This window comes from Sorex araneus, chromosome 9 (assembly GCF_027595985.1).
Source record: "Sorex araneus isolate mSorAra2 chromosome 9, mSorAra2.pri, whole genome shotgun sequence".
Lineage (NCBI taxonomy): Eukaryota > Metazoa > Chordata > Mammalia > Eulipotyphla > Soricidae > Sorex > Sorex araneus.
The window spans coordinates 58,998,811-59,012,835 of record NC_073310.1 but is presented as its reverse complement, the minus strand read 5'-3'; the positions used below and the strand labels follow the sequence as shown (position 1 = coordinate 59,012,835).

The 14,025-nt window shown below is 44.5% G+C and overlaps 1 protein-coding gene across 1 annotated transcript in view; it reads right to left on the bottom strand.

The window, feature by feature from the left end:
* Positions 1-14,025, bottom strand: part of NEBL (nebulette) — a 381,507-nt gene that overhangs the window by 230,372 nt on the left and 137,110 nt on the right. The window contains exon 3 of the mRNA XM_055146583.1: positions 3,700-3,784. Within this exon, the coding sequence (XP_055002558.1) occupies positions 3,700-3,784 (85 nt within the window). The remainder of the gene's footprint in view (positions 1-3,699; positions 3,785-14,025) is intronic.

Sequence of the window (14,025 nt, the reverse complement as noted above, 5' to 3'; positions counted from 1 at the left end):
AGATATAGAAACAACCCAAATACCCAACTGTGGCTGAGTGGATCAAGAAGCTGTGGCATATATACATGATGAAATACTATGCAGCTCTAAGAAAAATAAAATTATGCCATTTACAATAACATGAATGGAACTAGAGGATACCATGCTGAGTGAAATCAGTCAGAAAGAAAGGGAGAGATACAGAATGATCTCTCTCACATGCGGGACTTAAAGATACACAGCAAAGGAGCCTGAGAAGTCCAAAGGCAACACAACGGGAGAACTTATCCACACAACTTACACTGAGCTGGGCAGGGAAGCAAGGTGAGGAGCATTGGGGGTTCCTTGGGGAGGGAGGTGGGTACACTGCTGGTGCATACTGTACTGGAATCATGTGCATGAGAAACAATAGAAACATGTAAACCACAGAATCTTGCTCTTAAAAATAATTGATAAATATAGTAGCACTGTAGCACTTCATCCTGTTGTTCATCAATTTGCTCAAGCAGGCACCAGTAATGTCGCCATTGTGAGACTTGTTGTTACTGTTTTTGGCATGTCAAATACCAAATACACCACGGGCAGCTTGGCAGGCTCTGCTGTGCACTCGGGATACTTCGGTAGCTTGCTGGGCTCTCTGAGAGGGACAGAGGAATCGAACCTGGGTCGGCCACATGCAAAGCAAATGCCCTACCCACTGTGCTATCGCTCCAGTCCAAAACTTAAAAGTTTTTAAAAATAATGACTTCTTCTACCGTGACCTTTATAGTTGATGTGAAATTCTACTTGTACTACAGCTTTTTCAAGTTAAATCCTTTTCCTTAGTACTCTCTATGGAAAGTCACCGGAGTATTAGTTAAGAATTAGTTAAGAGTATGAACACCAGGGGATCACTGATCCACTTTTGTTCCAAGTTCAACTCCTGACTAGCTATGTTTGCAAAGGAAAGTTATTTTAGTGCTCCAAAGGCTGAGTACTTCATCTAAACAGAGATAACAATCAATCCCTGACTCACAAGGCCATGTGGGAATAAATGAGATTATACACTTAACAGCATGTGCCCGGATAAAGAGGATGATGAAACTGTGGCATCCTGACATGCCCAATGCCTAACATAATTCCCTGCACATAGCATGCAGTCAGCTCACGTTTCCTGAATTGGGTTATACTTCCCCCAGCTCCTTTGTTTTCTTTGTCAAGAAGATGACATTTGAGGAAAAGCTTTTTAAAAGTGGATACCTTCACTGGACCACTGTTTGGACACCCCATGACACTGTACCTGCTCCTGTCCCATCTTTACTGGCCCTTTCTGCCTTCTGTGACTCACTGCTCACTAAGAGGAAGGATGGAATCAGCCTTACATAGAATTTCGAGCCCCCTTTCTCTCCACATTTCCAGAGTCAGGCACACAGCGGGGGGAAAAAACAGTAAATTCTTAGTCTCCTATTGTGTTACTTTATGGAAGGGGTGGGGTGGTGACAGGGATACTGGGAACATTGGTGGTGGAGAATGGGTATACATCATTGTATGATGAAACATAATCATGAAAGTTTGTTAAGTCTGTAACTGTATCTCATGGCGATTCATTAAAAAAATTAAGTAAGTAATGATAAATAAAAATTTTAAAAACAGTAAGTGCTTATTTCTGGACTTAGATGAGGTACATACAACCACTAACTACACCAAATTAGTTCCCCTGAAAGGGGTGCTAAGCCTTTAAAGGGCAAAGTGGAGTCTTATGTATCAAATTCTTTCTCAACCTTCGGAGTCCCCACCCCCAGAATACAACACTACCCAGTCTAACCCACACTCACTCCTTCCTCTCGGTGTCCTTCTTATAAATGAAACACAGCTGAGGCAGGGGTAGAGGAGGAGGGTCCCGTTTCCCCTACACCCTGTGAGTTCCACATGGGGAGAATTAACTCCTTATAATTTTTTTTTTTTTGCACAGAACAAGGACACATAATAAGCAGGGAACAAATATTTGATTGCTTGATTGAGTTCTGTTTTCCAGTGTGCTCCAAGTGCTTCTCCAGAATTATCTAATTAATCCTAACTTGAGGAGGGGGAAAGGCATATTGGATGTGCGTGGCCTGAAGCCAAGTCCTGGCGCCCTCCCCGGTGTGAATGAGCGAGGGTGCTCATGTCTGCACCACCGCAGTGCCTCTTGTTGTCCACTCAATTTTTTTTTAATTAATGGCTCCATACGCAAAAATTAGCATTCTAGATAAAAAAAAAAGCTAACTGGCAACCACATCTCGGTGGCATTGTTAACTGACTGTCAACTCAGCTTTGAGTCAGCTCTCTAGTGAAGTGAGACATGATCCCCAATCCAGAAAAAGGACGAAGCAGCTTCTACGATCAGATAAAGCAGCACAGACATGATGAGAACTGGGCAGCTGCACACTGACTTCTCTCGTGATGAACAGTGACAGAAAGGACCGCAGAGATGGCTCAACAATGGAGCCTGTTCCTGGATTTGACCCCTGGCACCGGAAACAATAATAATAAAAATTGCAAACTGGGAGTTGGAGCGACAGCACAGTGGGTAAGGTATTTGCCTTGCATGCAGTCGATCTGGGTTCGATTCCCAGCATGGTCCCCTGAGCACCGCCAGGTGTGACCCAAAAAGAAAAAATAACAATCACACACACACACACACACACACACACACACACACAAAAAAAAAAAACCCGCAGACTGACATGATTGAGAGTATTAAGTAGAAACTTATTAGGACATTTTTGCACTTTTTTCAGATTAGGGATAATAAAAATAATGACAATAAGTCACCCATACTTTTATAATTTTTTGAAATGCTTTTACACCTAACTCCCTACTTGATATTTTCAATCACCCTGGAGATGAGTAGACAAGCCAGAGGGTCTCCACAGAAGCACAAGGAATCCGAAGAGCTGATGCCAGGACCCAGCCAGTGAGCAGCAAAAGGGGACCACAATCCAGCCTTCCTGCACGGTAGCCCTGCCCGCCAGCCCCCATGCCGAAGCTTTCCCCACCGTTCTTGGAGTTGGTTATTGCAGGGCGGATCCTAGGACCCCATGCAGGCAAGCTCACTTCCCCCAAACAGAGCACCGTTCACTTCTCAAGAAGAGATTGGCTAAGTCCCTGCAGAAAACACAGCCACCCGAACCCCCAGTCTTAAACCGCGTGTTTCGCCCATATTGAAGGCAAGTTTCATCCAAAAGAGCTGTCTGGGAGCCAACGAGGGTGTTCTCATCTCCGTCCCTGCTGTCAGTGTGACATATGAAGGAAATATGAGTAGAGTGACAGGATGCAAACACAGCTCATGGCTGGTGTGAGATACACAGACAGGGTGTGAGTCCCACAAGCACTGCAACTGGGTCAAGTTCACACCTCTGTCTCCCCTACATATGCAGTGTGGAAAAGCTATTTATAAAATGTTTTTAAATATTTAGGACCAAATAAATCAATATTGTTGGGAAACACTAACTCTGACCAGAACTCATTTAGTTGCCCTAGTCTCGTGTGAATCACAGAACCCAGAATCTCGGCCTGATCCCAGCCCAGGAATGAAGCAGATGTTCCGCCCTACCGCCAGGGGCGCCCCGTCCAGGTTGGGTTTCAGTCTGCACACAGACCCTCATCCGGAAGGACGGGCCAATGACAGAAGCTCCCACGAGCGGCCTTGTAAATCATATTTAATGCCAATGTGAAGAAAATAGGCCTTCAAGAAATTACCTGACTCTGCAATTCACTTTGCTGCTTCAGGCGAAGATTTTCAGGTGTGTCTGCCACGGTGGTGAAGGACTGCTTTGGGTAGTGTCTGTGGAGAAACGTTTTGAAAGAAGGTAAGTAAAATAAAATATCACAGAACAATGTGTTAACCCCAGCTCTGCTGCCCTTCCCTCCCCTCACCATGGAAACAGGAGTCAGCCTGAGAGCCGAAAGTTATCTGTCTTTGTTCTGGACCCCAGACCCACTTCTCTTCTCGGGACCCTGTCTCCACAGACATAAACTTCAGCTTCTCTGTTCATTAAGCTACTTCCTATCAGCATCCAAGTGGGCTGAAGTCTCTCCACACCTCTGTTAATCCTCGCCCACCCACACGGCATGTGGAACTAGAGTCTTCTTTCTTCCACAGCCAAAGTCCTTCAAGGAAAGGCCCACACTCAACTCTTTTTTCCCTTCTCCTAAACTCTTCATGCATACTGGCTCCTAGCTCCTGTTTTCAGAAATTTCTGCCATCAAAGATACAAATGCTTCCTGTGGATCCATCCCACAGACATCTGGGGTCTCCCTCTTGCTTGGCCTCCCCCTACACCTTGAAAAGCCCTCTCTCTCTGGGTCTGCATCATTACACACTCTGGGCTGGCTTCTCCCTCTCACTGTCCTGCCTATTTCCTTCGGGTTCCTCTCTGTTTGCCCAGAGAGGACTCTGCAAACACATGTTTGCCCCGGCAGCATTCTAATAGTCTGTACTATCAGCTCAGGGATCCCAGTCATTCTCCAGTTTCGGGAACCTCTGTATATGCAGATCTCTCCCAAACTTTTATCTCAAGCCAAAACATTCTCTCCTGAATTTCCATTTAGGTATATCCCCAACCCACCACAAACTCAATTAGTCTGACACTCAACATTCCATCATCCCACCCAAGTACCATGATAGGTTTCTTCCCTCAGTTTCACTCGTTTATTTCCCCAAGTCAAAAACCTGGAAATAATCTTGACCCTCATGGCTCCCAATCACTAAGCTTTATTGGCCAAAAGAGCTCCTGAGTATGTCACCATTATGTAGACTTTTCCACTTTACTTTTTTTTTTTCACTTTTTTCACTATAGAACACATTCTCCTCCCAGGGAAGCACAGCCCTTGCCATTCTTGCCACCCCAATACCAACTGCCAAGCAAACAATCTACAATGCCAATCTGAGCCCATCATTTAAGGACTAGAGTCTCTAATGGCTTTTCTATTAATCTGTAGCACTGTCATCCCGTTGTTCATCAATTTGCTCGAGCGGGCACCAGTAATGTCTCTGTTGTGAGACTTGTTGTTACTGTTTTTGGCATATCGAATACGCCATGGGTACCTTGACAGGCTCTGCCGTGCAAGTGGGATACTCTCAGTAGCCTGCCGGGCTCTCCGAGAGAGACAGAGGAATCAAACCTGGGTCAGCTGTGTGCATGGCAATGCCCTACCTGTTGTGCTATCGCTACAGTCCATTGACCAGGAAAAAAAAAAGAAAGTCCAATGTCCTGGTGTCCAAATCCCCCCATCCTCAGCTCTCTGTAGACTTCTCACTCACTCTTTGGCCATGGGGATCACCTCATGGGGATGATCATGAAGGTCACTCTTCTCTCCCTTCAGAATAACTGTATGGTGTGGGTGTGGGGCAGAGAGCAGACCCTCCTCCCCTTGCCAGGAACACCTGTCTCTTTTCCCACTCATTTCTCTGCTGTCTCCTCTTTGCCTCCTAGTCTCCCCCTTTTCAGGAACACTTCCTGGTCTCCCAAGTGTGCCTCTCCTTCATTTCTTCCCCATACTATTCCTAACATATGTACATCCCTGTGTATTCTCCTGATGGCTAGGGAGACCCACGGTTCTCTCTGTCTCTCTGTCTCTGTCTCTCTCTGTCTCTCTCTGTCTCTGTCTGTCTCTGTCTGTCTCTGTCTCTTTCTTCTGTCTCTTTCTGTCTCTCTCTGTCTGTCTCTCTGTCTCTCTCTGTCTCTCTGTCTCTGTCTCTCTCTCTTTCTCTCTATCGCTCTCTCTCTGCCTGCCTTTGATGGTCTCAGGCCACTTCCCCACCCAGGATGGCCAATGCTATGGGTGGACAAAAGGGGAAACGAGGGCCACCAGGCTGGTTGGTGATCGGTTGCTGTTTATTCCGTTCTCCCCATGCACCTGTTCCAGTCTCACTAAGCCCCTCATTCCCGTCTCCTCCTGTTTCTCCCACTCATCTCTCCATGCTCCCTCTTGCAATCTGGTCTCTCATCTCTCCAGGCACCTGCTTCTGCATTCTTCCCCTACATTCTTCTTCTCAAGGGGAACAGAGAGTTCCCCTTGCTAGTCTCTCTGTGCTCCATCTTGCTGCCCCGGTCTTCTCTAGTCCCTCCCCATCTCCCCACTTTGGGGGTAGACACCACACCTTGTCAGGTAGTACAATCAACATACCAAAAACCCTTCCTGATGGCCCATCAGGCTCAAGGGCAGAAATACCGCCTAGGGGTGTTTCTCCTCTCCTTAGTTCAAAAACCTAATTAACATCTTAACATCTTGATTCTACTTCTTCACTGTATCACTGTCATCCCAGTGTTCATCCATTTACTCAAGCAGGCACCAGTAACGTCTCTATTACACTCAGCCCTGAGATTTTAGCAGCCACTCCTTACTCGTCTACTTCTTAATATTAATTACTTTGTATGGACACAGTAAAAATACATTAAGCTTGTTGGGTGGCTCTCCTGGAGACATCTCGCCACAGATCTCAGACTACAGTGCTCAGGCCAGATTAATCTTTCCTAACCCTAGAAGGGTCCTAATCTAGATGTTACTTTTTGGATCATGACAGAATTTGCCCATGACCATGCTCTTAACTTACAGTTAAATATTAAGGCACTTTGGCCAGGCCCATTTCGGTGCCAGGGTAGCTCACAGTTTGCCCTGGGTTCATCCAGTCCCTTGTCGGGACCCTGCTTTTGGGGTACTAGAAAGTAAGGGCAACCGAGACCCTGAGAAACAGATGCCCAAGAGTGAATATTATTCGAAGTCAATTAACTCCCAAGTTACAAAAGCATAGTGTTACCTGTCTTCCTGTGTCTATACAAAAAGAACAGTGCTCTGAATTAACTATGCAGAGGACTTAAGGAGAAGAGAAAGACAATATTTACAAGTCAACATAGTATGATCAGGAGGCAAAAATAATTGACAGGTTGGGGGAGCCATCAACAAACCCAACCTCCCTGCGGCCAGGGAGGAAGGGCAAACCAATGTATCCGACACATCCCTATGTTTGTGTCTTTATATGACAGTACAAGAAAAACATACAATTCTGGGGCTGGAGCGATAGCACAGCAGGTAGGGCATTTGCCTTGTACGCAGCCGACCCAGGTTCGATTCCCAGCATCCCATGTGGTTCCCCAAGCACCGCCAGGAGTAATTCCTGAGTGCAGAGCCAGGAGTAACCCCTGAGCATCGCTGGGTGTGACCCAAAAAAAGCAAAAAAAAAAGAAAAACATACAATTTTGTTTGTGGCAGCAAGAATGAGCAGTCTTAGTCCTTGTCAGGGCACATTCAGCTCCTACCAGTATCTGGCTCATAGTATAACTTTGAAAACACTTGTAAATGTTGGCAGAGAAAATAAAAGAAGGGAGGGAGGGAGCAGGACAGGACACAGAAGGGAGACAACAACCAAACAACCAGTCACAGGACCCTAACCCACAGTGAGACAACAGGGAAGTATTCCTAATGAAATCCTGTTCAGTCATCTCCAGGCAACCAGACAGGTCTTCCTGATGAGAAAAGGATGTATCCCCTCCTCTGGGGTGGGTAAAGATCCAAATTGATCTGTGGCTGCCTCCCCTGTCCCTATGCCCAGCACATCCTCCACATCTTCTCCCTGATAAGGTCCAACTAGGTCTCTCTGTGCTTTCTCAATGTTTTCTATTCTTCATTGTTTCCACTTTTCTGCACCCTCCGTAGAGTTTACCCAAACCTGATTTGAAGTTTTTCATAATGCCTTAGGGTCATCTTATAGACCTCATTATATCATGAAACAAAGAAGAGGTGCTCACAAAGTTAACTGGGATTAAGATGAACTAAGTCAAAGCTGAGATGATGCTGTGTGTGTGTGTGTGTATGTGTAAAACCACTATCGAGTCGAGATTTTCACCCACACTTGTTCTCATTCCTACCCAATCTTCTTCCTTTCTGGTTTCATCTGAGTTGTGGGCTTAAATTTTTATGGAAACTAGAGCTATCGATGCCAAGAAAGAAGTCACAGGACCAAGGTCTGGGTATATGCAAGTCAATCTTGGAAAGTTAGATATGACCTAATTTTTTAAATATCAACCATAGGCTAAAGTTGAAGCTAAAATTCTAACTTGCATATTTTATTTCATATAGTCTGTGAAATAAAGTTTCGTGAAAATTATAGGGGGTCCCATATGTTTAATTTTTTTAATTTCCATTATATATTTTAACCACTTCAAGAATTGAATGTTCTCTCTCCTATGTTGAGTATAAAAAATACAGTAAGGGAATTAAAACTGACCTCCAAGGGCCAGTTCACAGAACTGAGTTTCTCAGGGGATGTGGTAGAGGAACCTGAGGGGACCTGGGGAAGGAACACTAGCATTCTAGTGATGGCTGTAGTATCAAACTTGTATGCCTGAAACACTGCTATTGGCAATATTGTAAATCACAGTGATTAATAAATGTTGGGGGAAAGGAAAATCTGTAATTAGAATATACTCTAAACACGTTATGGGAAGTTTAGCTTGTGAAGATACAATAACACTAGCTTGCAGGTTACTGAGTTTGGAGAAAGACCTTCTCCTATCACTTATGTTTATTAAAATTATCACTGATTTCCTATCTAAAATATTTAACAGAATTTCTAATTAAATGAAATTTTGAAATAAAACTAATTTTCTTTTTGCTGTGAGGGATCAAACCCAGGACCTTAAGCATGCATGGTATGTGCTCGACCACTAAGCACATCCCCAGCCCTAGGATTTTTTTTTATTGAATCACCATGAGATAGTTACAAAGCTTTTATGCTCAGTTTCAGTCATACAATGTTCCAACACCCATCCACCAGTGTATACTTTCCACCACAAATATCTGCTGTATCACTCCTGCCACCACCCCACCCAAGCCTGCCTTTATGGCAGGCACTTTTTGTACTATTCTCTTCTCTCTCTCTCTCTCTCTCTCTCTCTCTCTCTCTCTCTCTCTCTCTCTCTCTCTCTCTCTCTCTCTCTCTCTCTCTCTCACCCTCCCCACCCTTTTGGGTACTATGGTTTTCAAGACAGATACTGAGAGGCCATCATGCTTGGTTCTTTACCCACTGTCAGCACACACCTCCCACCCAGCTCTAGAAGCACCCAGGCCTTGGATTTCTTTTTCTTCTTGGGTCACACCCAGCAATGCACAGTGTTAGTCCTGGCTCTGCACTCAGGAATTACTCCTGGCGGTGCTCAGGAGTATATGGGATGCTGGGAATCAAACCCAGGTCAGCCGAGTGCAAGGGAAATGCCCTACCCGCTGTGCTATCGCTCCAGCCCCAGGCCTAGGATTTTTAATTAAACATTCAGAGATGGAAAAATAAACAAGACGATTATTGCAGGAAAGTAGTACAATGTACAAAGGCTTTTCTATGGGTGCATGAAATTCCTCCACATCAGGCAAAAAATAAATAAATATCCTCCATTAGGACATGAAGAAAACTTCACTCATTCAACATCACTTTCATTTTGAAGTGTCACATTCTCAAAATAACTATTCTCACCACTTGACTTTACAAGGAGAAAAGGTGATACATTTGAACTTATGAAATACTTGCTTATAATAAAACACTACATATTGCTTGCTGTATCATCCCATACTAAAAATTCTGGCAAGGTTACACAGGAGGAACAAATGTAAAAGTTGTTATTTCTTAGAAGATGCATTCAGCTGACCTGGTAGCCGCAGTGGCAAATGCACTCACATGCTCTGCAGGTCTGCTGACAAAAGGGGTTGAGGGGCTGGGGGGCATATACCAGCAGTGATGCCCTACTCTTCCCCGAGATCCTTTTAAATCCTAACAATAGTGAGCTCCTCTTTATAGAATGTAATTTCTCTAAAGATGCATAAGGGAACAAACTATTCACAATTTTTATATAGCAGGGAAAGGTTGATTTAGTATTAATAACCAAAAGAAGAAATGCTGAAGGAAGGGGAAATTCAGTGTTAGTTGCTTGTCTTGCATCCACCAATCCTGGTTCAATCCCCAAGCATCCTGAGAACAGAGCCAGTAAGAGTCCCTGAGTACCACCAGGTATGATCCCAAACCCAAAATTTTAAAAACTTAAAAGAGGATTAAGACTTGAGGTTTCACAGTTCAAAGCAAGCTTCTGAGTAAGTGAAATTCAGGAGAATGAGGTCTTAGATGGAGGGGTGGGGGCGGGGAACCTGCAGCACAGTCTAGAGAGAGCAACACAGTCTCATGAGTCAGAACTGTGAGTCTCAAGAGAAGCAGTGCAATTACGGCACACTCCACCTTATATTTAAAACAATCATCACAGTCTCTGGAGAAACCTAATTAATTTTCCCAAACCTGACACATCTGAAAACTCTGGACTTCTCCACATCTAAGCCCTCTAGTAAAGTCCACTTCAACTAATCCCATGATCTGGTCTACGGTCAATGTCAACACACACACACACACACACACATATACACACATACACATACAAACATACACACATACACATACAAACACATACACACATATACACACATATACGCACACATACACACACAATACACATACACGTACATGCATATATACATATATACAAACACACCACACACATACCACACACATACACACATATACACACATATACATACACACATACATATACACATACACACACACCACACACACATACCACACACATACACACACATACCACACACTCACACACATTACACACACATACCACACACATACACACATATACACACATATACACACATACACACATATACACACATACATATACATATACACACACCACACACACATACCACACACATACACACACATATACATACATACATACACACACATACACACATACCACACACTCACACACACCACACACACACATACCACACACATACACACACATATACATACATACACACACATACACACACATACCACACACTCACACACACCACACACACATACCACACATACACACACACACACACTGCCTGCAAAAAACAAAAAAAAGAAATTCAGACACAGAAATAAGCTGAGAGGAGAATGGTCCCTCATGAATCACAGGCACAAAGAAGCGAAGCAGCTGCAAGCACCTGTTAATTCTGGCTCCCTTCATCTGAATGGCATAGAAGGCCACACTGAGTTAAAAACCTTTGTTGTTGTTATTGCTGTGGCTGACCTGTTTGCTTGTTTGGTATTCGCTGCAGTGCCAAGTATTGAACCGGGGGCCTCACACGGGCAAGGTGAGTGCTCCACTATTTAATCACCTCCCTGGCCCCCTGAGAAGAAATCCTAGGGAGTTTGCTTCAACAGACCTAGAGAAAACCAGCCATTTCTTAATTTTTCATCTTTAGTTTCAGAACACTGAACAGAGAGGGCTGGGGGGGGGGGCATGAGAAATGGTATTGAAAGAAAACAGGGGAGGAAAATATTTTCCTAGTACAAAATTTTAAAATGGATGAATTCATAGTTCAATACATTTCCTAGAAGATAAAAGAGTTGTGTAAAATTACATATAAGACACAGTGGGTGGGCGGAACGGCCTCTCACGGGGGGGGGGGGGGCGCTGGGAATGTCGGGACTGAAGGTCTCCCAGCCAGGCGGCACCAGAACTGGGTGAGGTGTCGGGCTGCAGACCAGATGCGACAAATCCACATCTCCCCGAAATGTGATGTGAGGAAGAAAAAGAAGGAACTAGAGAGAGAACGCAAGTCTACATATGAAACAGCAAAATCAAGTCATTTATCCCATCCTAAGAACACTAGTCATCTTATGTGTAAACCCACACTGGTCAGAGAGAAGAACGCTGGTAGCAGATGAAAACTTGCACACAGAGCGCCAAGGAAGGTCATCTCCAGAGACCAGTGAGAAGCCAGGACCTCACGCTTCCCCTCTAGATCCTCAAGGTGATGAAAGCACTGAAGACCGCGACCCAATTTCAACCTGCTCTCCCACCTACAAAGCTGTGTGTCTTTGGACCAGTTTCTTAACCTCTCTGCCCTTAATTTCCTTATGTATGGAACCAGGTTAAGGATAGTACTTCTCTGACTCAAGGCAAAATTAATAACTGTAAGTCATGTCGATTAGTGGCTCATGGTAGACACTCAATAAAATATTACTAGGAAGAGAATTTTCTTCATCTTACAACAAAGTGACTTAGCCAGGGTGCATCTATCTATAATGAGGATCAAATGCTGGCTCTCTCATGAGATTATGACTAGCACCACATGAAAGAGCTTTCTAGATGGGAAACTACTGTCAATGTGAGACATTAGCAAACCACTTAGGTAGATAAAGCAAAGATCTTTGTAAAGTCATTAACTGAAAATCCTGTGCGCATACGGAAGTTCCCAACCTCCCTCTACGGAGGCCATTTGGCAACGGGCAATGTCTGGAGACATTTCTGTTTGTCACATTGAGCAGAGGTAGGAAGGACCCAAGGATAATGGATGACAAACCCACCCCGACAAAGACCCACCCCACAAAGACCCCAAGCATCAACCATGCTGAATCCATGAAACCCTCTACAAGGACAGAAATTGCTAGCGTTCTAGGAGGCCACGAATTTTAAGACCACTACTCTTTCTAATAAATAGCTAATCATTTTTCTGTTCTCATCTGCATAGCAAAGTCAAACAGGCTACCACCTCCCCTAATTCTTTACCACAAGTGAGTCACCAGCTTCTGTCTGAGGCCTTCTCTTCTGAGCACTTAAGTCTGCCCTTTGCAGCTTTGTGTTTACCAAGTAACGCCTCCCCTCAAACTAGAAAATGTGAGGGCAAAACCTGGGTACCAAAAGAATCTGTGCTTCTCATTTGTGGAGTATAGAATAACATCACATGAGGCTGATACTCAAGGACAGTAGATACAAGGGCCAGGAGGATTGCCCCATAGCTGGAAGCCTGCTTCATGAGCGGAGGGGAGAAGGCAGATGGAATAGAGAAGGGATCACTAAGAAAATGATGGCTGGAGGAATCAGTCAGGATGGGAGATGTGTGCCTAAAGTAGATAATGGACCAAACATGATGACCTCTCAGCGTCTGTGTTGCAAGCCATAATGCCCAAAGACAGAGAGTATGGGGAATATTTCCTGCCATGGAGGCAGGGGGAGGGTGAGAAAGGGGTGTATACCAGGGATATTGGTGGTGGAGAATGTGCACTGGTGGAGGGATGGGTGTTTGATCATTGTGTGATTGTAACCCAAACATGAAAGCTTGTAACTATCTCACGGTAATTCAAGAATCTGTGCTTATGTCATCATGTCCTTACAAGCCCCTGCAGAGAGGAATTCACAGAGCAGCTGGAATACTCTACTAGAAAGGCCGGTCTCCAAGGCTGGCCTGGGCCTGGTTTGGACTCAAAGAACTTGAATTTGGAGGAGGGTTCCCACCACTATTAACCATACCAATGACTTACTGCTTCAGTAAGCAACTTGGTTATTGCTGAACACTTGATCCTCTTTGTACTGAAATCTGGGCGCATGCCAAGCAAAAGATACCTCCATGGGCAGCCCCCCGACCCCACCCAATTAAAACCCTGGCAACTGAACTAGGAGTTTAAGTGCTTGTTTTGCAGATAGCTGACTCCAGTTCAATCCCTGGCACTGTATATGGTGCCCTGAGTGCCACCTGGAGTAAGCCCTGAGCACTGTTGGGTGTAGTCCCCTGCAAAAACAAGAAAGAAAAAAGAAACAATTTCAAGGTGGCATTTTCTACATTTTTAAAGGAATGTTATCTTAACATTATTATAATCTTTTCTTTTGGCTTTTTGAGTCACACCCGGTGATCCTCAGGGGTTACTCCTGGTTCACGCACTCAGGAATTACTCCTGGCGGTGCTCAGGGGACCATCTTGGATGCTGGGAATCAAACCCGGGTCAGCTGCATGAAAGGCAAATGCCCTACCTGCAGTGCTACCGCTCCGGCCCCTATTAATGTTATCTTAACATTAACAAAGGTCTAACTGGCTTTTCAATTCAGCTTTCTACATTGGATGAATCCCAGTGATTTTACATGAGCATTTTTTTTCATGAACCATCTTCTCGTGTTCTAATTTTAACCAAGAAAGTAATTT